The sequence below is a fragment of the Heptranchias perlo genome, chromosome 7 (assembly GCF_035084215.1).
Source record: "Heptranchias perlo isolate sHepPer1 chromosome 7, sHepPer1.hap1, whole genome shotgun sequence".
In the NCBI taxonomy this organism is placed as follows: Eukaryota; Metazoa; Chordata; class Chondrichthyes; order Hexanchiformes; family Hexanchidae; genus Heptranchias; species Heptranchias perlo.
The window spans coordinates 36,412,972-36,430,612 of NC_090331.1; the positions used below are offsets into that span (position 1 = coordinate 36,412,972).

The 17,641-nt window shown below is 38.8% G+C and overlaps 1 protein-coding gene across 1 annotated transcript in view; it reads left to right on the forward strand.

Moving 5' to 3' along the window:
- Positions 1 to 12,082, forward strand: part of lmln (leishmanolysin-like (metallopeptidase M8 family)) — a 57,989-nt gene extending 45,907 nt beyond the window's left edge. The window contains exons 11-17 of the mRNA XM_067987309.1: positions 1,211 to 1,287; positions 3,333 to 3,443; positions 5,388 to 5,520; positions 6,196 to 6,355; positions 8,308 to 8,438; positions 9,400 to 9,610; positions 10,100 to 12,082. Coding sequence (XP_067843410.1) covers positions 1,211 to 1,287; positions 3,333 to 3,443; positions 5,388 to 5,520; positions 6,196 to 6,355; positions 8,308 to 8,438; positions 9,400 to 9,610; positions 10,100 to 10,200 — 924 coding nt within the window. The 3' untranslated portion in view covers positions 10,201 to 12,082. The remainder of the gene's footprint in view (positions 1 to 1,210; positions 1,288 to 3,332; positions 3,444 to 5,387; positions 5,521 to 6,195; positions 6,356 to 8,307; positions 8,439 to 9,399; positions 9,611 to 10,099) is intronic.
- Positions 12,083 to 17,641: the final 5,559 nt, after the last annotated feature.

The following is a 17,641-nucleotide window of genomic DNA, read 5'->3' on the forward strand; positions in this document are numbered from 1 at the left end:
GAAAGTCAAGGGGAGGTGTTGGAAATGGTCATTGCCTGCCACTTGTGTGGTGCAAATGTTACTTGCCACTTTATCAACTCAAGCCTGGATATTGTCGAAGCCCTGCTGCATGTGGGCATGGACTGCTTCATTATCTGAGGAATTGTGAATGGAGCTAACACTGCAATCATCAGCAAACAGCCCCACTTCTGATCTTGCGATAGAGGGAAGGTCATTGATATTGTAGCTGAAGAAAGCTGGGTTTAGGATGCTGCCCTGAGGAAGTCCTGCAGCGATGTCCTGGCACTTAAATAATTGGCCAACGACAACCAAAACCAGTATGAGTCCAGCCACTGGAGAATTTTCCTCCCCATTGACTTCAGTTTTACTAGGGCTCCTTGTTGTCACCCTTGGCTGAATGCTGCCCTGATGTCAAGGGCAGTCACTCACCTCACCTCTGAAATTCAGGCCTTGTGTCTATGTTTGTAATAAGGTCTGGAGCCGAGTGATCCTGGTGAACCCCAAACTGTGCATATGTCTCTTATGCTGTTTGTATCAGAGCCTTTAAAAGGCATTTCATTTGTTGTCTGTATTAGGAGTGTAATAGTGAAGGGCTAATGTAAATGTTTTTAGAAGTTTGAAATTTTGTGGCTAGTTCACCTTAAGCAAATTTCTGCAGGGTGTGTTCATGTAGGTTTGATACCGATGCCAAGTATTTTCCCTTACTTTGTAGATCTGTGGCAATCAAGTGATGTAGATTTTAACTCATTTCAACAAGAGAGTGGCTTTTGAGATGCAATACAAGAGCACCAATTTGTGATACCAAGTAGTAGCAGAATTATGGGTTAATCTGCCACTTGCTAAATTACCACTCAACTGCATCAAAATGAGGAAGTGCTGAACAAAAATCAAATGCTTCCCAATAGGGAAGGAATATTGGAGAAGGAATATCTGGAGACTGAGTTCAGACAAGCATTGGTAGAGGCCAGGGTACAGATCTACCACCTGCACTCTTGAATCAAATAGGGACGCCCGATTGATGGAGAAACACTTAGAGAGCTTTGCCTTCACATAAAAAGAAAGATGGGAAAGCTCAGGCTCCTGATAGCCGTTTTATTTTTCTGGTCATTGTGGATCCTGAATAAAAACCTAACAATGGGGACAGGAGGATGGGTTGATGGGCCTTTTAACTTCTAAATTATATTTTGTTTTCCTTCTTGTTTTTCACCAGAATGAAGCAATGACAGGGTCCCACACACAGAACAGAGTATTCTCCAGGTTAACCTTAGCAGCATTAGAAGATACTGGGTAAGATATGTGATAAGTGTAAACAAACTTTTATACTGTAAAATAACTTGGGAATTGTGTTATTGGAAAACTTTTTCACATTCCACCTTAAATTAAAATATTAAAAATATTTCAAATAATAATGATTGAAAACAAAACTGTGAACACTGGAAAATTGAAATACACGTTCAGAGCACTCACTGACCCTTCCACAGCTGACTTAAGTAGAACTCCCTGGTGTTGGGCAGTACTTCAAATCTTGGGTCTTCATAGGCTAGACAGAATGTTAAAATTAGAAAAAAAATGTTGAATTAGCAGACTTTTAAACTACTTGTCAGGCTTGTTTTGTGCAGGATGTAGCTTATACTGAAAATGCTTCTTCTCTCACACACTTTTTCTTCATTTGAAAGCCTACAGATTAAGTGTTAGATCAAAACTTTGTAGATTACAACAGAAAGCAAATAAGTGGAAATCAAAACACAATTTTACACATTATGGAATTGAAGGAGTCACAAGTCCAAGCCTTGTCATGGATTTAAATTTTTGAGGTATATAATTGAGCAACTAATTTATGATATAACCTCTTTTTATCATATCTGCATTGAAGACATTGGTCATACTGTAGGTTCTGGTCTCAATTAATGAATTGAGTTATGCAGTCAGCACACCTAAGTCATGTTGCTGATTGAGCATTATACAGTGGTCATCAACAAAAGAGTTTTGCGCATGCATGGATATCTGTGCAGAGCTCAGTCCCCAAGTGGCTATTTTAAAAAATATTATGAGAGCATGGGCACCCACTTTCCGTAATTACCTAAAATTAAGTTTATAAAGTCTCCCGTAGGGCCAGTGAACTACCTGGACACGTTTGCAATGCAGTTCAACCAGTTTTCTATTTTAATTCATTCTTGGGATGTGGCGTCGCTTGCAAGGCCGGCATTTATTGCCCATCCCTAGTTGTCCAGGTTTGATACAACTGAGTGGCTTGCCACACTATTTCAGAGGGAAATTAAAACTCAATCATATTCGTGTGATACTGGAGTCACATATAGGCCAGACCAGATAAGGATGACAGGTTTCCTTTCCTAAAGGGACCAGTTGGGTTTTTATGACAATCCGACAGCATCATAGTTACTTTTACTGATACCAACTTTTTATTTCCAGATTTTCTGCATTTTTAGTCCAGGCCTCTGGATTACAAGTCCAGTAATATAATCACTACATTAAACTCAGTACCAACTCAAACCACTGTTGGATCGTCTCTTGGAGCAATTCAGAAACTGTTTGGCTTAAGTGTGCTCGGGAGTCTGATTGGGATTGGACTTCTGAATTATACTGCCACTTTCATGTCAATCCATTGGCTGCAAAGTACTTTAGGATATCATGAGGATGTGATAAAGTGCTATATAAATGCAAGTTCTTTATTCTTTCAATGCACAGCTAAAACAGTGCCTCAACATGAAAATGGAAGTATAACTACATATATACACTATCAACTGGTTTCAGAGCATAGGGGAGGCAGGGGGAGCTCAGGCTCTTGATAGCATTCTTTTTCTTTTCGTTTCGTGTTGGGGGAATGTGAGGAAGGATGCAGCTACCTTTGAGGTTGTCACATTAGGTGAGCGATACCTGAGGCAAATGGGAAAAGGAAAAGATCTCTATCCTATTATCTGAGTCTTCTCTGTCTGCAAATGCTACTTGTAAGCCTGGTTCAGGTGGGCAAGCCATGCTTTGTAGCAAGTTCATTTTATGATGACATAATAAAATTATGATCTTTCTAGGCTGTTAATTATAAAATGAGCAGGGTGCATGAAGAACTCTATGTAGACATCTAAACAAGTCACCAGAAAAATGTGGCCTATGAACAAAATCGGTAAATTTGTAGAAAGAAAATTTGTGTTAGAAGCTCAACTATTTGCAAAACATATTTAGCGAAGTACCAAATATATCAGATTGACTCTTTTTTAGTTTTTATATGTACAAATATGTGACAATATTCATTAAATGTTTAAACTAAAGCAAATAATGTTTTTTTCTCTTTCTTCCCTCCCTAACCTCCCCACCAGTTGGTACAAAGCCAATTATAGCATGGCAGAAAAACTTGAATGGGGTGAAGGCATGGGCTGTGACTTTGTAATGAAAAGCTGCAAGTTCTGGATTGACCAACAGCGGAAGAAGTGAGCATTCTGCTATATATATATATATATATATATATAATTTGGGTGTCTTCCCAATATTTTTTACTAGTGCCCAAAGAAAGATTCCACTTCCATAGGCAAGCCTTTATTCCCTACGAACTGAAACATGACTTTGTAAATGAAGTACTGGGGATAATGTGCCCAACAATAAACCGTACGGTGTTCCGCTGTGCATTCCTGATCTCCGTCAACTGATAGTAGACATCGTGCTAACAAACTGTGAGTCAGGCTAAAAACTATGAATCACGTTTGTTAAAAGAAGCAGGAACAAAAAATGGCAGTTTTAGCTAGATTACACTATTTTACTTACAAAACAGTAAAAATTCTGAATCTCCAGTAATATCATAATCTTGGATCCCATATCCATGAAGAAAAGCTTTTATTTGAGAATGACAAACCTTTGCTTACCTCCAGCCTTTCTAGCATTACAGCAAGAAGGGAACTAAAGATCAAGAAACACCCAGCTAGTTTATAAACTTCACTCCTCTTTTGATGTCAAGCTAATACAAAAGGAAGATCACAATTCACTGACCCACTTGGAATACATCTTGCAGCGGCAGACTCTACACTCAAATTTGGTTTTACACATATCAGGGTGGCTTCTGTGGTACCTGACTGCAGCATTCATTCACTTTCAGGACAGACTGGTCACAGGACACCTGTTAGACACAGATATCGCAGTTAATAGCCCTTCAATGGCCTGAAACATTTTAAATGCCATTGACTAAATACAGACAGCTTTCAGCTTAGTTTTTTGTTATTATTAATAATTATTTCTATCACCTGAGTGGAATTGCACCTTGTACATTTGTTAGGCAGTAAGATTACCTCTGCTTTAAACAGTCAGCATCAACATGAATGAATCCTTTTTTTTGACAGCTGCAGACTGTTTGTGTGTAATTAATACCTCCCCTCCCCCCCCCCCCCACCCCCCAATTTAGAAAGACTTACAAACATATGAAATTGACAGGCAAGAAAAGACCAGCTGATCCATCAAACCTACCCCACACCATGATAGCTGAAACATCATGACTAGACACTTCTACCCCCCACCCCCTCCCCTGCAGTCATGTAATCTCCTGGGAGGGGCAAAAAAACAGGAAAAACCCAGGGCCAAGAAGGGAAAATAATACTCTGGAAAATTTCTCACCAACCTCCTCAGGCGATCAAAACCAGTCTAGAAAATCATATGGACCAAGTGTTTCTATATGATGTGATCTCTGCCCCAGTCAAGAATCGGTCTAGCTTCCTCTTGATGTCATGCAGAGAGTCAGCACCCACCACACCAGCCAGCCATGTACTCCAGAGGCTTACGACTCTCTGGGAAAAGAACAACCGCCTAACATCCAGTCTATTCCTACTTTTACATAATTTAAACAAAACTAAGTAAGAGTTAAACTTAAGGCCTTCCAGAAAGTTAGATATGATATGTTTTAACTTCTGCAATACTGACAAGCTATAAATAATAATATGGAACACAAATATTCTAACAAACTGAAACGGCAGATTTCCGATATGTCATATAGTGCATCAATTGCCTTTTTTTTAGATGGTGGTGGGATCCAAAGTAGCTTTTATTTTACTCTTATCACCATACTGTAGCTTGGTTTCTTTCGTTTGAGTAAGTAATCATTTTCCACATACATTGATGTTTAGAATGTAACATTGATGTATTTTCAACCACCCAATATTGCCCCTTCTTAATGATAACATTTCTCTATTTAACATGGTTTATAACACACTACAACCAGAATAAGATTAATGATGTCATGTAATTCAGTCAAAAATTAGTTTGTAATGGATTTTTTTTTCTGTTCTTAGAACTTAGAAATGGAATATGTGAAAACTGAAACACAAGTTTGTGTAAAGTGATTATTGTTAAACTGTAGTACGTAACAATGTTATGAATATTTCTCTCTTTAGGAATAAGAATGTAGCTCCATATTGTGACACACTGAGGACATCGCCATTACAACTAACATGCCGACAGGACCAGAGAGCTGTGGCAGTATGTAATTTAGAAAAGTACTCAGCACATCTGCCATCAGAATATCAGGTATAATGGAATCCTCTTTTTGTACCCAAGTTAGCATCATGTGTGTAAAGGTTTTAGTAAGCCACTGCTGTAAAGATATTTGCAAGCTATATGACAATGTAAATTGCAAAAAATAGATATATTTTCAGATTTATTGTTCCATATAGAATTACTTGCTTTCTGGGAGGAGCTGATATTTAAATTGGGACAGGAGTAGTGAGAGGTATCTTCTAATCATTTCTTGTTGCAGCTAGAACATTTCTCTCTTCGTCTGTCCTCAGCTGTTTCTGTTCACCATGGCTGAAACTAGACTCTTTCCTTTCCGACCCACCATGTGGTTGGAAAGGTTCCCTCCTTTCTCAACACCTTTGTTAATTAGAATAAATGGGAACGTGCAACAGTACAAACCTTACATATAAAATGTTGTATTTTTGTATAGTGGCATGTTATCATGGGATTGGTTGTATTTGAAGCCTAATTGCAGCAGAATATACTATCTTCCAAATCATTAACTCATACTGCAATTTGCTTCTATCAGGATATTTCTCTTTTCCCAGAAGCAAATGTCTCCTCTTTTTCCCCCAAGGGTGACATAACCTACTTCTATCTTGCTCTGCATTTCTTTCAGCCCCTCACTCCATCATCAAAACAAAATTGTGACTATTTACGCTAAAGGCTTGTTTTTGTTTTCTACAGTATTTTGACCATCTTGATGGTGTACCAGAGAGAGAGTTGCAGTACTATGGTGGATCAGTGGAGATAGCTGACTACTGTCCTTTTAGCCAAGAGTTCAGCTGGTATATAAGAGGAGAATTCCAACGTGGCTCAGATTGCAGGATTTCTCAAAATCAGCCAGGTTGGTTAAGTATCAAACCTTATCTAGGAGTCTTTGAGCCATGGTCGGGTCAATACCAACACTGTGATTTGCTGTTGCAGGATTGTGAAATTCCTGATATACTCCTAGAGCCCATTTACAATGTTTGTTGTACTGTCTAAGTGCCTTAGTGGAAACATTCTACTTGATACTTTTCTATTATTGCCCAAGTTGTAAAAGGATTTTGAAGAGATAATGAAGAACATGGTGCATCTATGGATCAGGAACTTTACCTTGGCACTTAGTACTTATTTTTACCCATGTCAACATAATGCATTGAGTATGATAAAGTCACTACATTATGCATTTTCTTGTTGTTCTTCACTCATGTAACCATTATGGTTAGCCTTTGCATTAAATTTTATCGTATCTTTGATTCATTGATTCAAACCTAAACTTTTCTTTTTCTTTTTCATTGTCATCCCAAACTTAAAAGGCATAGAAGATACAAGTCGGGGACCCATTGGATTGATGTATCAGTTTTTTGTTGTTGTTAAATGTATTAAAACAAAGAGAAAATATTTCAGGCATACTTATTACCCATTGTTGGTAATGTTACAGCTAATTATATGATGTCATAGAAAATAATGCAGCCCAAAATAGGTCTGAAAATTGTATCTCGTGGATCAAACATTACAGGTCACAGTATCAATATCAGAAACAACATCTTTGATCTGTTTTCTGTCTTCCTGTGCGCTTCTCCTATCTTTTCGTAGACAGACTGAGAAATACTTCAGTGATATGAGACTTGATATGAATTGTTAAACTGTTTTATTTTACAAACAGCAAGTGAATGTACAAAGTAACTCTTAAAGCAAATTTCACTTCCTACAGCATAGGGCCGCCATTAGTGGAGCAAATGATGTGGGATATGCATGAGGCCAGAAATCAGAGGAACAGAGTTCTGGAAGGGTTGTAGGGCTGGAGGAGGTCACAGATAGGAAGGGAGCAAGGCCATGAAGTAATTTAAACACAAGGATAAGAATTTTAAATTTGAGATGTTTGGGGACTGGGAGCCAATGTAGGTCATCGAACATAGTGGTAGGTGAGTGGGACGGTGTTTGTGGCAGGGGTGGAAAGACAATGTCTTTGGTCTTCCCAATGCTTAACTGGAAGAAATGGGAGCTCATCCAAAATTGGATGTCAGACAAGCAATCTGACAACATAGGCAGTGGAGAGGAGAAGATTGGTGTCCCCAGCGTACATGTGGAAGCTGACCCCGTGTCTTCGGATGATGTCGCCAAGGGGAAGCATATAGAAGAGGAAGAGGTGGGGGCCAAGGATAGATACTTGGGAAACTCCGAAGATAACAGCGTGGGAGCAGGAAGAGAAGCCGCCCATTTCGATAACTTCTGTCATCCCTACATTACCTCGCCCGGACTCTCTGTTCCACTGACTCTGGCTTCTTGTGCATCTCTGCCTCTAGTTGCTCCACCATCAGTGGCCATGCCTTCGGCCACCTATGATCCACGCTCTGGCGATCCCTCCCTACAACCTCCATCTCTCTTTCTCCCTCTCCTCCTTTGAGACCATCCTTACAACCCACATCTTTGACCAAGCTGTTGGTCATCATAATCTTCCTCCCTCCCCCCCCCCCCCCACCCCCTCCATTGGCTCTGTTTTTCCTTACACGTCCGAGAAGCACCTTGGAATGTTTTTCTAGGTTAAAAATACTATATAAATGCCAATTGCTGTTTGTTTGGCTTTGTTTATTTATAGTTTGTGAAAAGCATTTCTAGAATGTGACCTAGGTCATTTGATAAGATTTGCTGATAGGCTCCCTGTGGATTACAATAGTTTATATAATGGAGCAGCAGGTAGCTGCTACGCAACATGTTCTCTGTATTTTGATTTGGCTTGTAGCTACATCATGTTGTATTGTATATGTTGAAATTTAGGTGGCCGGTAAAAATGTTAATCTATTTGCATTTCAGAGCCTTCTCGAAACTATGGTGCTGAAGAGTATGGACCAGACTCTGTCTGCCTAATTCAGAAATCTCATTTTGTAATGCAGCAGTGCAACAAGAGTCCAGGCTCCCCAGACTGGGGTAGTGGGTGTTATAGGGTGAGTTGAGGTGTCTGTGTTTAATAAAGATTTTTTTCAAATCTCAAACAAGAACAAGATTTCCATTAATAGAAAACCATACAGTATACTCACCATATAATGTCTGAAAGGAAGACAAATATACAGTAGGTATATTTTGTAAATTTTGTCTTTAATAATGAAAAGACATGTCATTTTTGCCATTTGGAAATTAATTGCGAACGAGGGCAAGGAAATCTGTGAAGAAGAGGAGAGCAAGCATGCTGATGTATTGTTCAACAATTTTAAAAAAAGAAGCTTTAGAAGATTTTAAATTAAACATTTTCTGAGCCACTCAGCATTATGGCACTTACTGACCTCCACTGCTGTCTTTGCCTCTGGTTGTAAACAATTTTACAACACCAAGTTATAGTCCAACGATTTTATTTGAAATTTACAAGCTTTCGGAGGCTTCCTCCTTCCTCGGGTAAATGTAAATTTCAAATAAAATCGTTGGACTATAACTTGGTGTTGTAAAATTGTTTACAATTGTCAACCCCAGTCCATCACCGGCATCTCCACATCTTTGCCTCTGGTGATTAAGGAACGGAACACTGTTCAACTCACATTAACCATGGAATTTCAACATCACAAATTTGCATTGTAAATTTGAAAATTAACAAATGAAATGTAAATTTGTGATAAGTCGCCCACCCAGGTTGGAAGGTCTGTACATATATGACTTAAAAATGTTTGACTTGTATTCTGGACTTTTCCTCTTTGTTCATCATTTACAAGTACTGTACAGCAATAATTGTATAACATCATCAATGGTCTGTGGCTAAATAAGAGTTCACTTTCAAAAATAGAAGAAGGAAAGAGATGCAAAGAAAGTTTGGATGTTTACATTCTGTTCGCAAAAGAAAGTCTAAATTTCTAGACTGTCTTTTGTAATTTGGAGGATAAATTAATCTATGAAAGTACTCTTTGTTCTGTTCTTTAGGTTTTCTGTTCAACTGAGGGACTGATCGTTTGGGTTTCTGATAAGTCCTATTTATGCAATCGAATAGGGCAGGTACTATCTATTAATGTTATGATGAATGACTGGGGATACACGGGAAGTCTGGTATGTCCATCTTGTTTTGACTTCTGCAGTATTTGTCCAGCAGAACGTGATCCACCATTAAGTAATTTCACAAGGATGATTCCTATAGGTAAGTATTTACCTTTCTTGCAGTGTTTTTTTTGTTAAACTGAAACACTTTATTAAAAGGCAACAGTCTGGATGAAAAATAATAAACTAATTTGGAACCATGTTGTTGTTATGTTCACAATCCACCCACATTATTAGGATTTCCAACTCTGGTTTCTAGGCCCCATGAAGAATCATAGACCCACAATTTTGTGGGTCTGTAATTTTGGCATTGGGATAAGGGAGCAATGTAAATCTGGGGAGCTGATTTATGCATGTTGCACTCCCGCAACCTGAATACTGAAGCATCAAATGTAAAAGCATCTTAAGTTTCCTGTAGGTTTGAATGAAGCATGACATTCTAACAGTGATATTGTTGTTATGATGTTTGAATCTTCACAGAGCCATAATGAAGTATGTAGATATTTTCTATTGTACACAAAAGTCAAAATGAATTCAGTGAATTGGAGACTTTGTTAAATATAATGTTTTTTTTAATCAACTCTTCTAGATCCGTGTTCCAGCTCATCAGGACTGGTGGTCACTCTTTGGTTGCTAGTGACTAACTTCCTCCCCCTGGTGGTAGGATTCTTCCTTTGTGTGTGGACCTAACTTCGGTGCACTATCCCATTAAAGAACATACTAAAGTACTGTTTGGACGAGAACACTGCCAAAGCTCAGCATCATTCTGTAAAGAAGTACATTAGGTGCTTTTACCAAAAGGACTGAATTCTGTTTTGGTGGCAGGTACAAGGCATGATTGAGACTTTAGATCTCAGTTGATTAAATACTACAAGAAACCATCACTATGTCAAATGAAAAGGGTGCTACCACTGTACTTTGTGTATTGAATAAAACTGAACTACCTCTACAGTACTGTATGGTAAAATGAGCTAAATGTAATCTCTGCCATGATTTCAAACAGTCCTGTATATGCTCAGTGATTTTCAGTATTTGAACCTCATACGTAGATGGTACTGATTTGCACAGATTGTCGAGTAGTCTTTACTAGCATGTCAATCCTACCGTCACTATTTGCACTTGTGTTGCTTGCATTCTTTTGCTGTTTGTGCCTTGGTTTTATCAAAAAAGCAATCCTGCACAAATGATCTTGTTAATGATTGTTATAGAAATTCTATCTATGATTCTATCACAATCAACATCACAGATTTGTTTGGATTATTGTTCTATTCTAAGTAAAGAAAAAGTCTATCTTGCATGTCACGAAAAGCAATTAGTAATAGAGCATATTGTTGTCCATTTGTAACCCTTTCCTGTACACTGTACACACTATAATCAGATGCAGAGACACCCATAATCATGGGTTCCATAGAAGCTGGTGGGGCCTACCATTTAAGGGTATACAACATTACTTAAAAAATAAATCTACAACAGATTAAAATAAAATATTGAAGGCCAGTGGATAAAACTTCCACTTTTTCCTCTTGGGTCCCTTAATGGGTCAGTGGATTTAGACATTCATTTGCTATATAAAAAAAGGTCCCAAGTTGGATTCTGGTCTGAGCTGAGTTCGTTGATCTCACCTAGGGTGGCAATAGGAATGCTATAATTGACTCTGTCCATTCTCTAAACCAGGAGTGCTATCAGTCAGGGTTCCTCTAATCGATATCCAATGAACCTTGCTGGAAATGCACTTCAGGGCCAGATGAAGACAGGTTCAGGCTCAGCTGTGATGTTCCCACGATTGAATTCTTGTGAACACTTACAGGCAAGGCTGATAAAAGAAGAGTGGCCACTTGGGTGAGGTATTGATGGGTGCCCAGCACCTGTGGAACTGTACCACAACAAGAAATTAGCACTTTCAAGACAGGAGGAGAGAAAGCTGGTGAAAAAAATCTACTTTTGTCAGTTTTTAAAAGGCTTATTTAAGGTAAAATTAAAATAGATAGCTTCTTTTTACCCAAGTCAAAGCAGTCTATATAAGTTCCTATTATCTGTGATAATTCAACCACAAAATAACTAGGATTATACTGGTCAAATAGCCAGGGAAGATGAGTTTCCAATTAGGTATCTCCTTGTCTCTGTGATTGAGAGTTGAATGATAAAGTATTATGATGTGCAATACATGTTTTGTAGGCACTTATCTGTGTTAAAGTCAGTTATGGTTTCTTTTTCTTAATAGGTCAGCAATTATTTTGGGGGTTGGGGAAATAACTGATCCTGTTGGACCACAGTATACAGTATCAAAAACTGTGTGTTCCATTCCTGTGCAGGTAGGTCAGCTCAGCTATCTGAAAAATTACTAGTTCTCGAGAATTGGTGCTGTTAAGAGAACAGTTTTCATCTTGGATTGCAGTTCTTCATTCTAACAAAAAAAAACTCAGAAAAAAACTTTGTGACACAGAACTACTGTCAACTGTAATCTTTCTAACTTTTATGTGGTCCATTTGGCACCATGTTATATATCACAAGGTGATAATGTAGACCAAATAATTTTATTTGACACTATCAATAAAAAGTGACCATGGCTTTACTCTGGTGCAGTGCATCCTGTTCCTGGATATGTTTTGTGAATTTTTTGGTTCAGCTTTAGGGGGGTGCAGTTAGTCTATGCTGTTGTGGGCAGAAAAACATAAATCTTATATTTACTGCTTAACAGTTACTTGAATCATATTAGAGAGAACTTTCATGCAGATTAGATTTTGTTGAGTGTTTTGAATATAGTTCTTAGGAATGTGATCAACTTATCTCAGGTAATGAACAGTGAACATCAGCTAAAGTCATGTCCATATCAGCACTCTGGGTCAAGGTAATGTTTTCTCTTCTCTACATTATGCTGTTGGTAACTTATCAGGTTCTCTCTATTCAAATATATCACTTGCTAGTACAAACCTGATGAAGATAAAACTATGTGCAATGTATCCAGTCATTTTTTTCAGATTGCTTCCCAACAATTGTACATTAGAAAGTTCACTGTTCAAACACAGGCAGCTAACAACTGTTGCACTTGGTTTGTTAGAATGTTCATGTGTGTATCTTAGTGCTTTTTATATTTATATAAATTGAAGCAATGTTGTAGTTTTTCATTATGCTCTTAGTAATTAGGTACAGAAGGAGTAAGCTGACCTTCATAACTCAATATTTGCATTACAAATATAGAAATTGCTAAGAGTAGACAATAACCTCTTTTTAAAAACATCATAAAATGGGGAATGATGGGTATTACAATTACAATAGCCATTACACCTGATTGGACAATTTACCATTTGTTGAATTATCTTGTGTGTGGAATAAAACATTAACTAAACCAGTGCTTTTGTGTGGTATAATTGAGGGCAGTAATTATAACCAATGTTTTCTTCTGACTATTTTGAGCACTGCGGTAAGTGAAATTTTTGGCACATTGATGACTAAAATGGTCATCTTTGAGTTTATTAATAATTCTAAATGCCAGATTTTTGAAAATGTTTAATTTTAAAATTGTAATATTGAAGTGTTGTTAAATTAGCCAGTTTTATTTTTGGAAGAAAAGATGCAATATTCTCAGCCTCCTAAAGTTATTAAAATATTTGGTGTGAGGGGAGGTGGAAAAGTTGTATTATATGCCGCGTTTTTTTTTACATACAAGTTAAGCTTTCCAGCTGGTTGGTTGATGCATTTATGAATTATAACGCTATTTCTTTTGAGTATCAAATATTGCTCAGTTTAGGGGGAGAAATGTTCTTAACTCAGCTTGCCCCATGTAGTTGGCAATGTGAAAAAATTTTCTTTAGAGCAATTCTCTTGATGGTTGAGTGATAAATGCACCATACTAAGCATTTACAAACCAGAAAAGTCCTAGATTCAATTATTTATTTGTTGAGTTAGCTGATCTTGTTAAAGGCAGTGGTGTGAGTGCTACAGTTGACCTCTGGACTAAGGATGGGAAAAATCAGTCAAGATTACTACTTCCAATTGTTAACCAGTGGTCCCTGCTGGAAATAGGCATGCATACATGTTTGTGGACAGGATCAAATTCTTACAGGCAAATACTAGCATTCACTACCTATGTTCACACATGAAAAATGGCCTTTTGTGTGAGGTACCGCAGGGCTGCCACTACCAATGTAATGGTATACTATCCTTGCTGTCTTCAGGGGAGGAGGGAAGAGAGAAAAAAATGGTGTCCGGCTTATCTAAGTCATCACTTCAAAGCCCTATAATTAACAACAGTAAAGATGTGTACTTTTAATAACAAACCCCTTTTATATATGTTTACATCATTGTACAATGCATAAATCACTTAACTTACAGGCCAGTTATAATACTGCTTTTGTGTTGGTACAAAGTGTACATTGACATAAATGGCAGTATCACATGGGAGTGAGGTCAGTGATCTGATTGTGGACCATGTTAAAGGCAAGGAGTATGTGACCATCTCCAGGAGGTAGTTGCACACCACTTGGTCTTCACACTGGCTACAGAATAACTTCAGTGCAGTACAAAACCCAAATTTAAAGAATTCCCAGTCTCCCCTTTGGATTTCGCTTCCACCTTTTGGACTTTATTTTGAATTTTTTTTAATGTTGATGGGCCAATGCTCCCCACTGCTCATTTTAAAATGTGGAGATGCCGGTGATGGACTGGGGTTGACAATTGTAAACAATTTTACAACACCAAGTTATAGTCCAGCAATTTTATTTTAAATTCACAAGCTTTCGGAGACTTCCTCCTTCCTCAGGTAAATGTTAACCAGCATTTGAAAGCCAATGAGTGGAGTTCTACCACAAGTAAGCATGCATAGAGTTCCAGTGTTGGGCAAAAGCAACATTGAACCCAGCAGCATACATCATACTAAAGTCTCATATACATAGGTCGTTTTCATTTTCTAATCCCTTCACTTATTGGAGTTGCAAATTTGGTTTTAATATGCTGAATTACCAAATTTTTGCTGCTTATTTGATGTAGCTGTAACAAGCATCATGTTGTTTGAGTTAAACAATCAAATTCTGTGATGCCTCCATTGTGAAATTAGTTATCAGACGTACCTACCTAATCAGAATCATACCTGTAGTGATAGATAAATGAGGCTAAAGTGCAGTTTTTTTTCTTTAAACAAGGCTTTCATAAATTGCTGGTTTGGGATGTTTGTAGTTAGCTGTATTCAGTATGTGCACAAGAAATCTTCAAAATGGCATTGTTTTATATTATACAATGTGAGCTAAACATTGCTGCTTATACTAAATAATTGAATAAACATTAAAAATAATTGTTTTTAATGTTCTCTACTTTATTGATCTTTGTACAAGATAAATGTATCTGTTTTATATTCACTATTGTTTACAGTGTTGATCACAAGAAATTAAGGGCATAATTCTAATTGCAATTAATCCTATTCTCCGGTAGACCTGTGCAGTTGTTTCATGCGGTTCAAACTTCATTCTGAGGTATACCTGGTGCTGCTTCTGGCATGCCGTTCTACTTTCTGCATTAAACCAGGTTTGGTCTTCTGGCTTGATGGTGATCAAGAACTATGGGGCCATGAGATTACTGATTGTGGTGATACATAATTCTGCTGTGGCTGATGGCCCATAGTGCTTCATTGATATCCAGTTTTAAGGTGCTATATGTGTCCCACATAGCATGGTGGTAGTTCCACACTACACGGTGGAGGATGCCTTTACAAGGACTGAGCGGTGATCACCAACGAATGTTATCAAAATCGAGTAGGTTACTTCCTCGTATTGGTTCCCTCACCACCCACTGTACATTGTGCTATTGTTTCCCTCAAGTAGTGCTCAACATGGGGAAATGCTGATTTTTCAGTTCAGGGGTGGTAGGTGGTGATCAGGTTTCCTTGACCTTGTTTGACCTGAAGGCATAAGACTTCATGAGGACTCAATGTTGAAGACTCCCAGGGCCACACCCACCTGATTGTATGCCCTTTGGTGGGTCTATCCTGGTGGTGGGACAGAACATATCCAGGGCTGGTGATGGAGTGTGGGATGTTGACTGATGGATATAAATCTGTGAATACAACTATGTCAGGCTGTTGCTTGACTAGTCTGTAGGACAGCTATCCCAATTTAGGTACTAGCCCAGATGCTAATAAGAAAAACTTTGCATAATGGAAGCTTTTGTCGTTACTTTGTGGCTGGGTATTCTGCGGCGAGTGACTCACCTCATGACTCCTGATTCCCCAAGGTCTCCTAGAAGACTTAACTAGATGGGTGCAGCTATAACAACACTCAAGAAGCTTGACACTATCCAGGACAAAGTAGTCCACTTGTTCGGCAGCCCAACCACCACCTCAAACATCCACTCCCTCCACCACCAGCTGACTATGGCTGCAGTGTGTACTAACCACAGGATGCATTGCAGCAACTCCCAAACCCAGGACCTCCACTACCTAGAAGTACAAGGGCAGCAAGTGCATGGGGATACCAATCACCTCCAGGTTACACACCATCCTGACTTGGAAATATATCATAGTTCCTTCATCATCGCTAAGCCAAAATCCCGGAACTGCCCACAAATTACCAAATTTATTGAATTCAATTTCACAACCTGCCACAGTGGGATTTGAACTCTTAATCTCTGGGTTGCTAGTCCAGTATCGTAACCACGAGGATACTGTAACTCATGGAATAAATGATTTTTTAAAAAAACATGGTTGGGTCTCTCTCCTGCTAGGCTGCTGCATGGCACCAGTAATAAAATGTATCCCAAGTGTTCTGTGACGCCTCCACTAAAAGCAGCAGGGAGCGTGACTGAAATCAGGCTGAAAGTTGATCTAGATTTAAAGGAAATCACACGATTGTGTGGGGCTACAGAGTGTTCATCTGGCACTGTGGTTTCCTGGGTCCGATGCTTCCCATTGTTTTTACTGGCGCAACTCCAGAATGCACCATCGTGGCCTAGCAGAAAGATCACCTTTGCATGCCTCTAACCAGCTCAGGAAATTAATAGTTATGTTTTTTTTAAAGTTATGTACTATTTTCAATCCCAGCGCCTACACTAGGATCAAAAGTTTGTAGATGTTCAGTGCAATAATATCTATTGAAAAATCGGATAATGTCATCAGATTTATCTATTGGGGCAGTACTGACATTAAAGGGGAGGTTAGGAAAAAAATCTTTAACATTAGAACAATGCATTATTTGTGGCAAGACCATTCTTGAAGCAGTATCCATAAATTGTTTTAAAGGGATGTAGGTAGCTGCTTGAAAAAGTGAAATATCATACTGTAGGGAAAGCAAGCAAGAAAATGGGATTCAACTAGGTGACTTGCATAGATAAACAGTAGCAGACTTGAGCCAAATGATGTTTCTGTGTTGTAACATTGATTCTTTGTAAAATTTATTAAGAGAAAAATGTGCTTTTAGTGACATTCTGCAAAACATTGATCTACCTGTCACAGATGCATCTGTCCATGACACTATTGGTAGGAGTGATCAGCGCACAGTCCTCGTGGAGATGAAGTCCTGTCTGCACAAGGAGGACACAGTCCATCACGTGTGGCACTACCACAGTGCTAAATGGGATAGATTCAGGACAGATCTAGCAGGAGCATACCTAAAAATGAGGTGCCAACCTGCTGAAGCTACAACACGACTACAAGCATGCTAAACAGCGGAAGCAACATGCTAGAGACAGAGTTAAGTGATTCCACAACCAACGGATCAGATCAAAGCTCTGCAGTCCTGCCACATCCAGTCGTGAATGGTGGTGGACAATTAAACAACTAACAGGATAAGGCTCCGTGACCATCCCCATCCTCAATGATGGCAGAGCCCAGCACGGGAGTGCAAAAGACCAGGCTGAAGCGTTTGCAACCATCTTCAGCCAGAAGTGCCGAGTGGATTAACCATCTCTGCCTTCTCCCGAGATCCCCACCCTTACAGAAGCAAGTCTTCATCCAATTTGATTCACTCCACGTGATATCAAGAAACAGCTGAGTGCACTGGAAACAGCAAAGGCTGTAGTACTTAAGACTTGTGCTCCAGAACTAGCCGTGCCTCAAGCCAAACTGTTCCAGTACAGCTACAACACTGGCATCTACCTGACAAAGTGGAAAATTGCCCAGGTATGTCCTGTCCACAAAAAGCAGGAC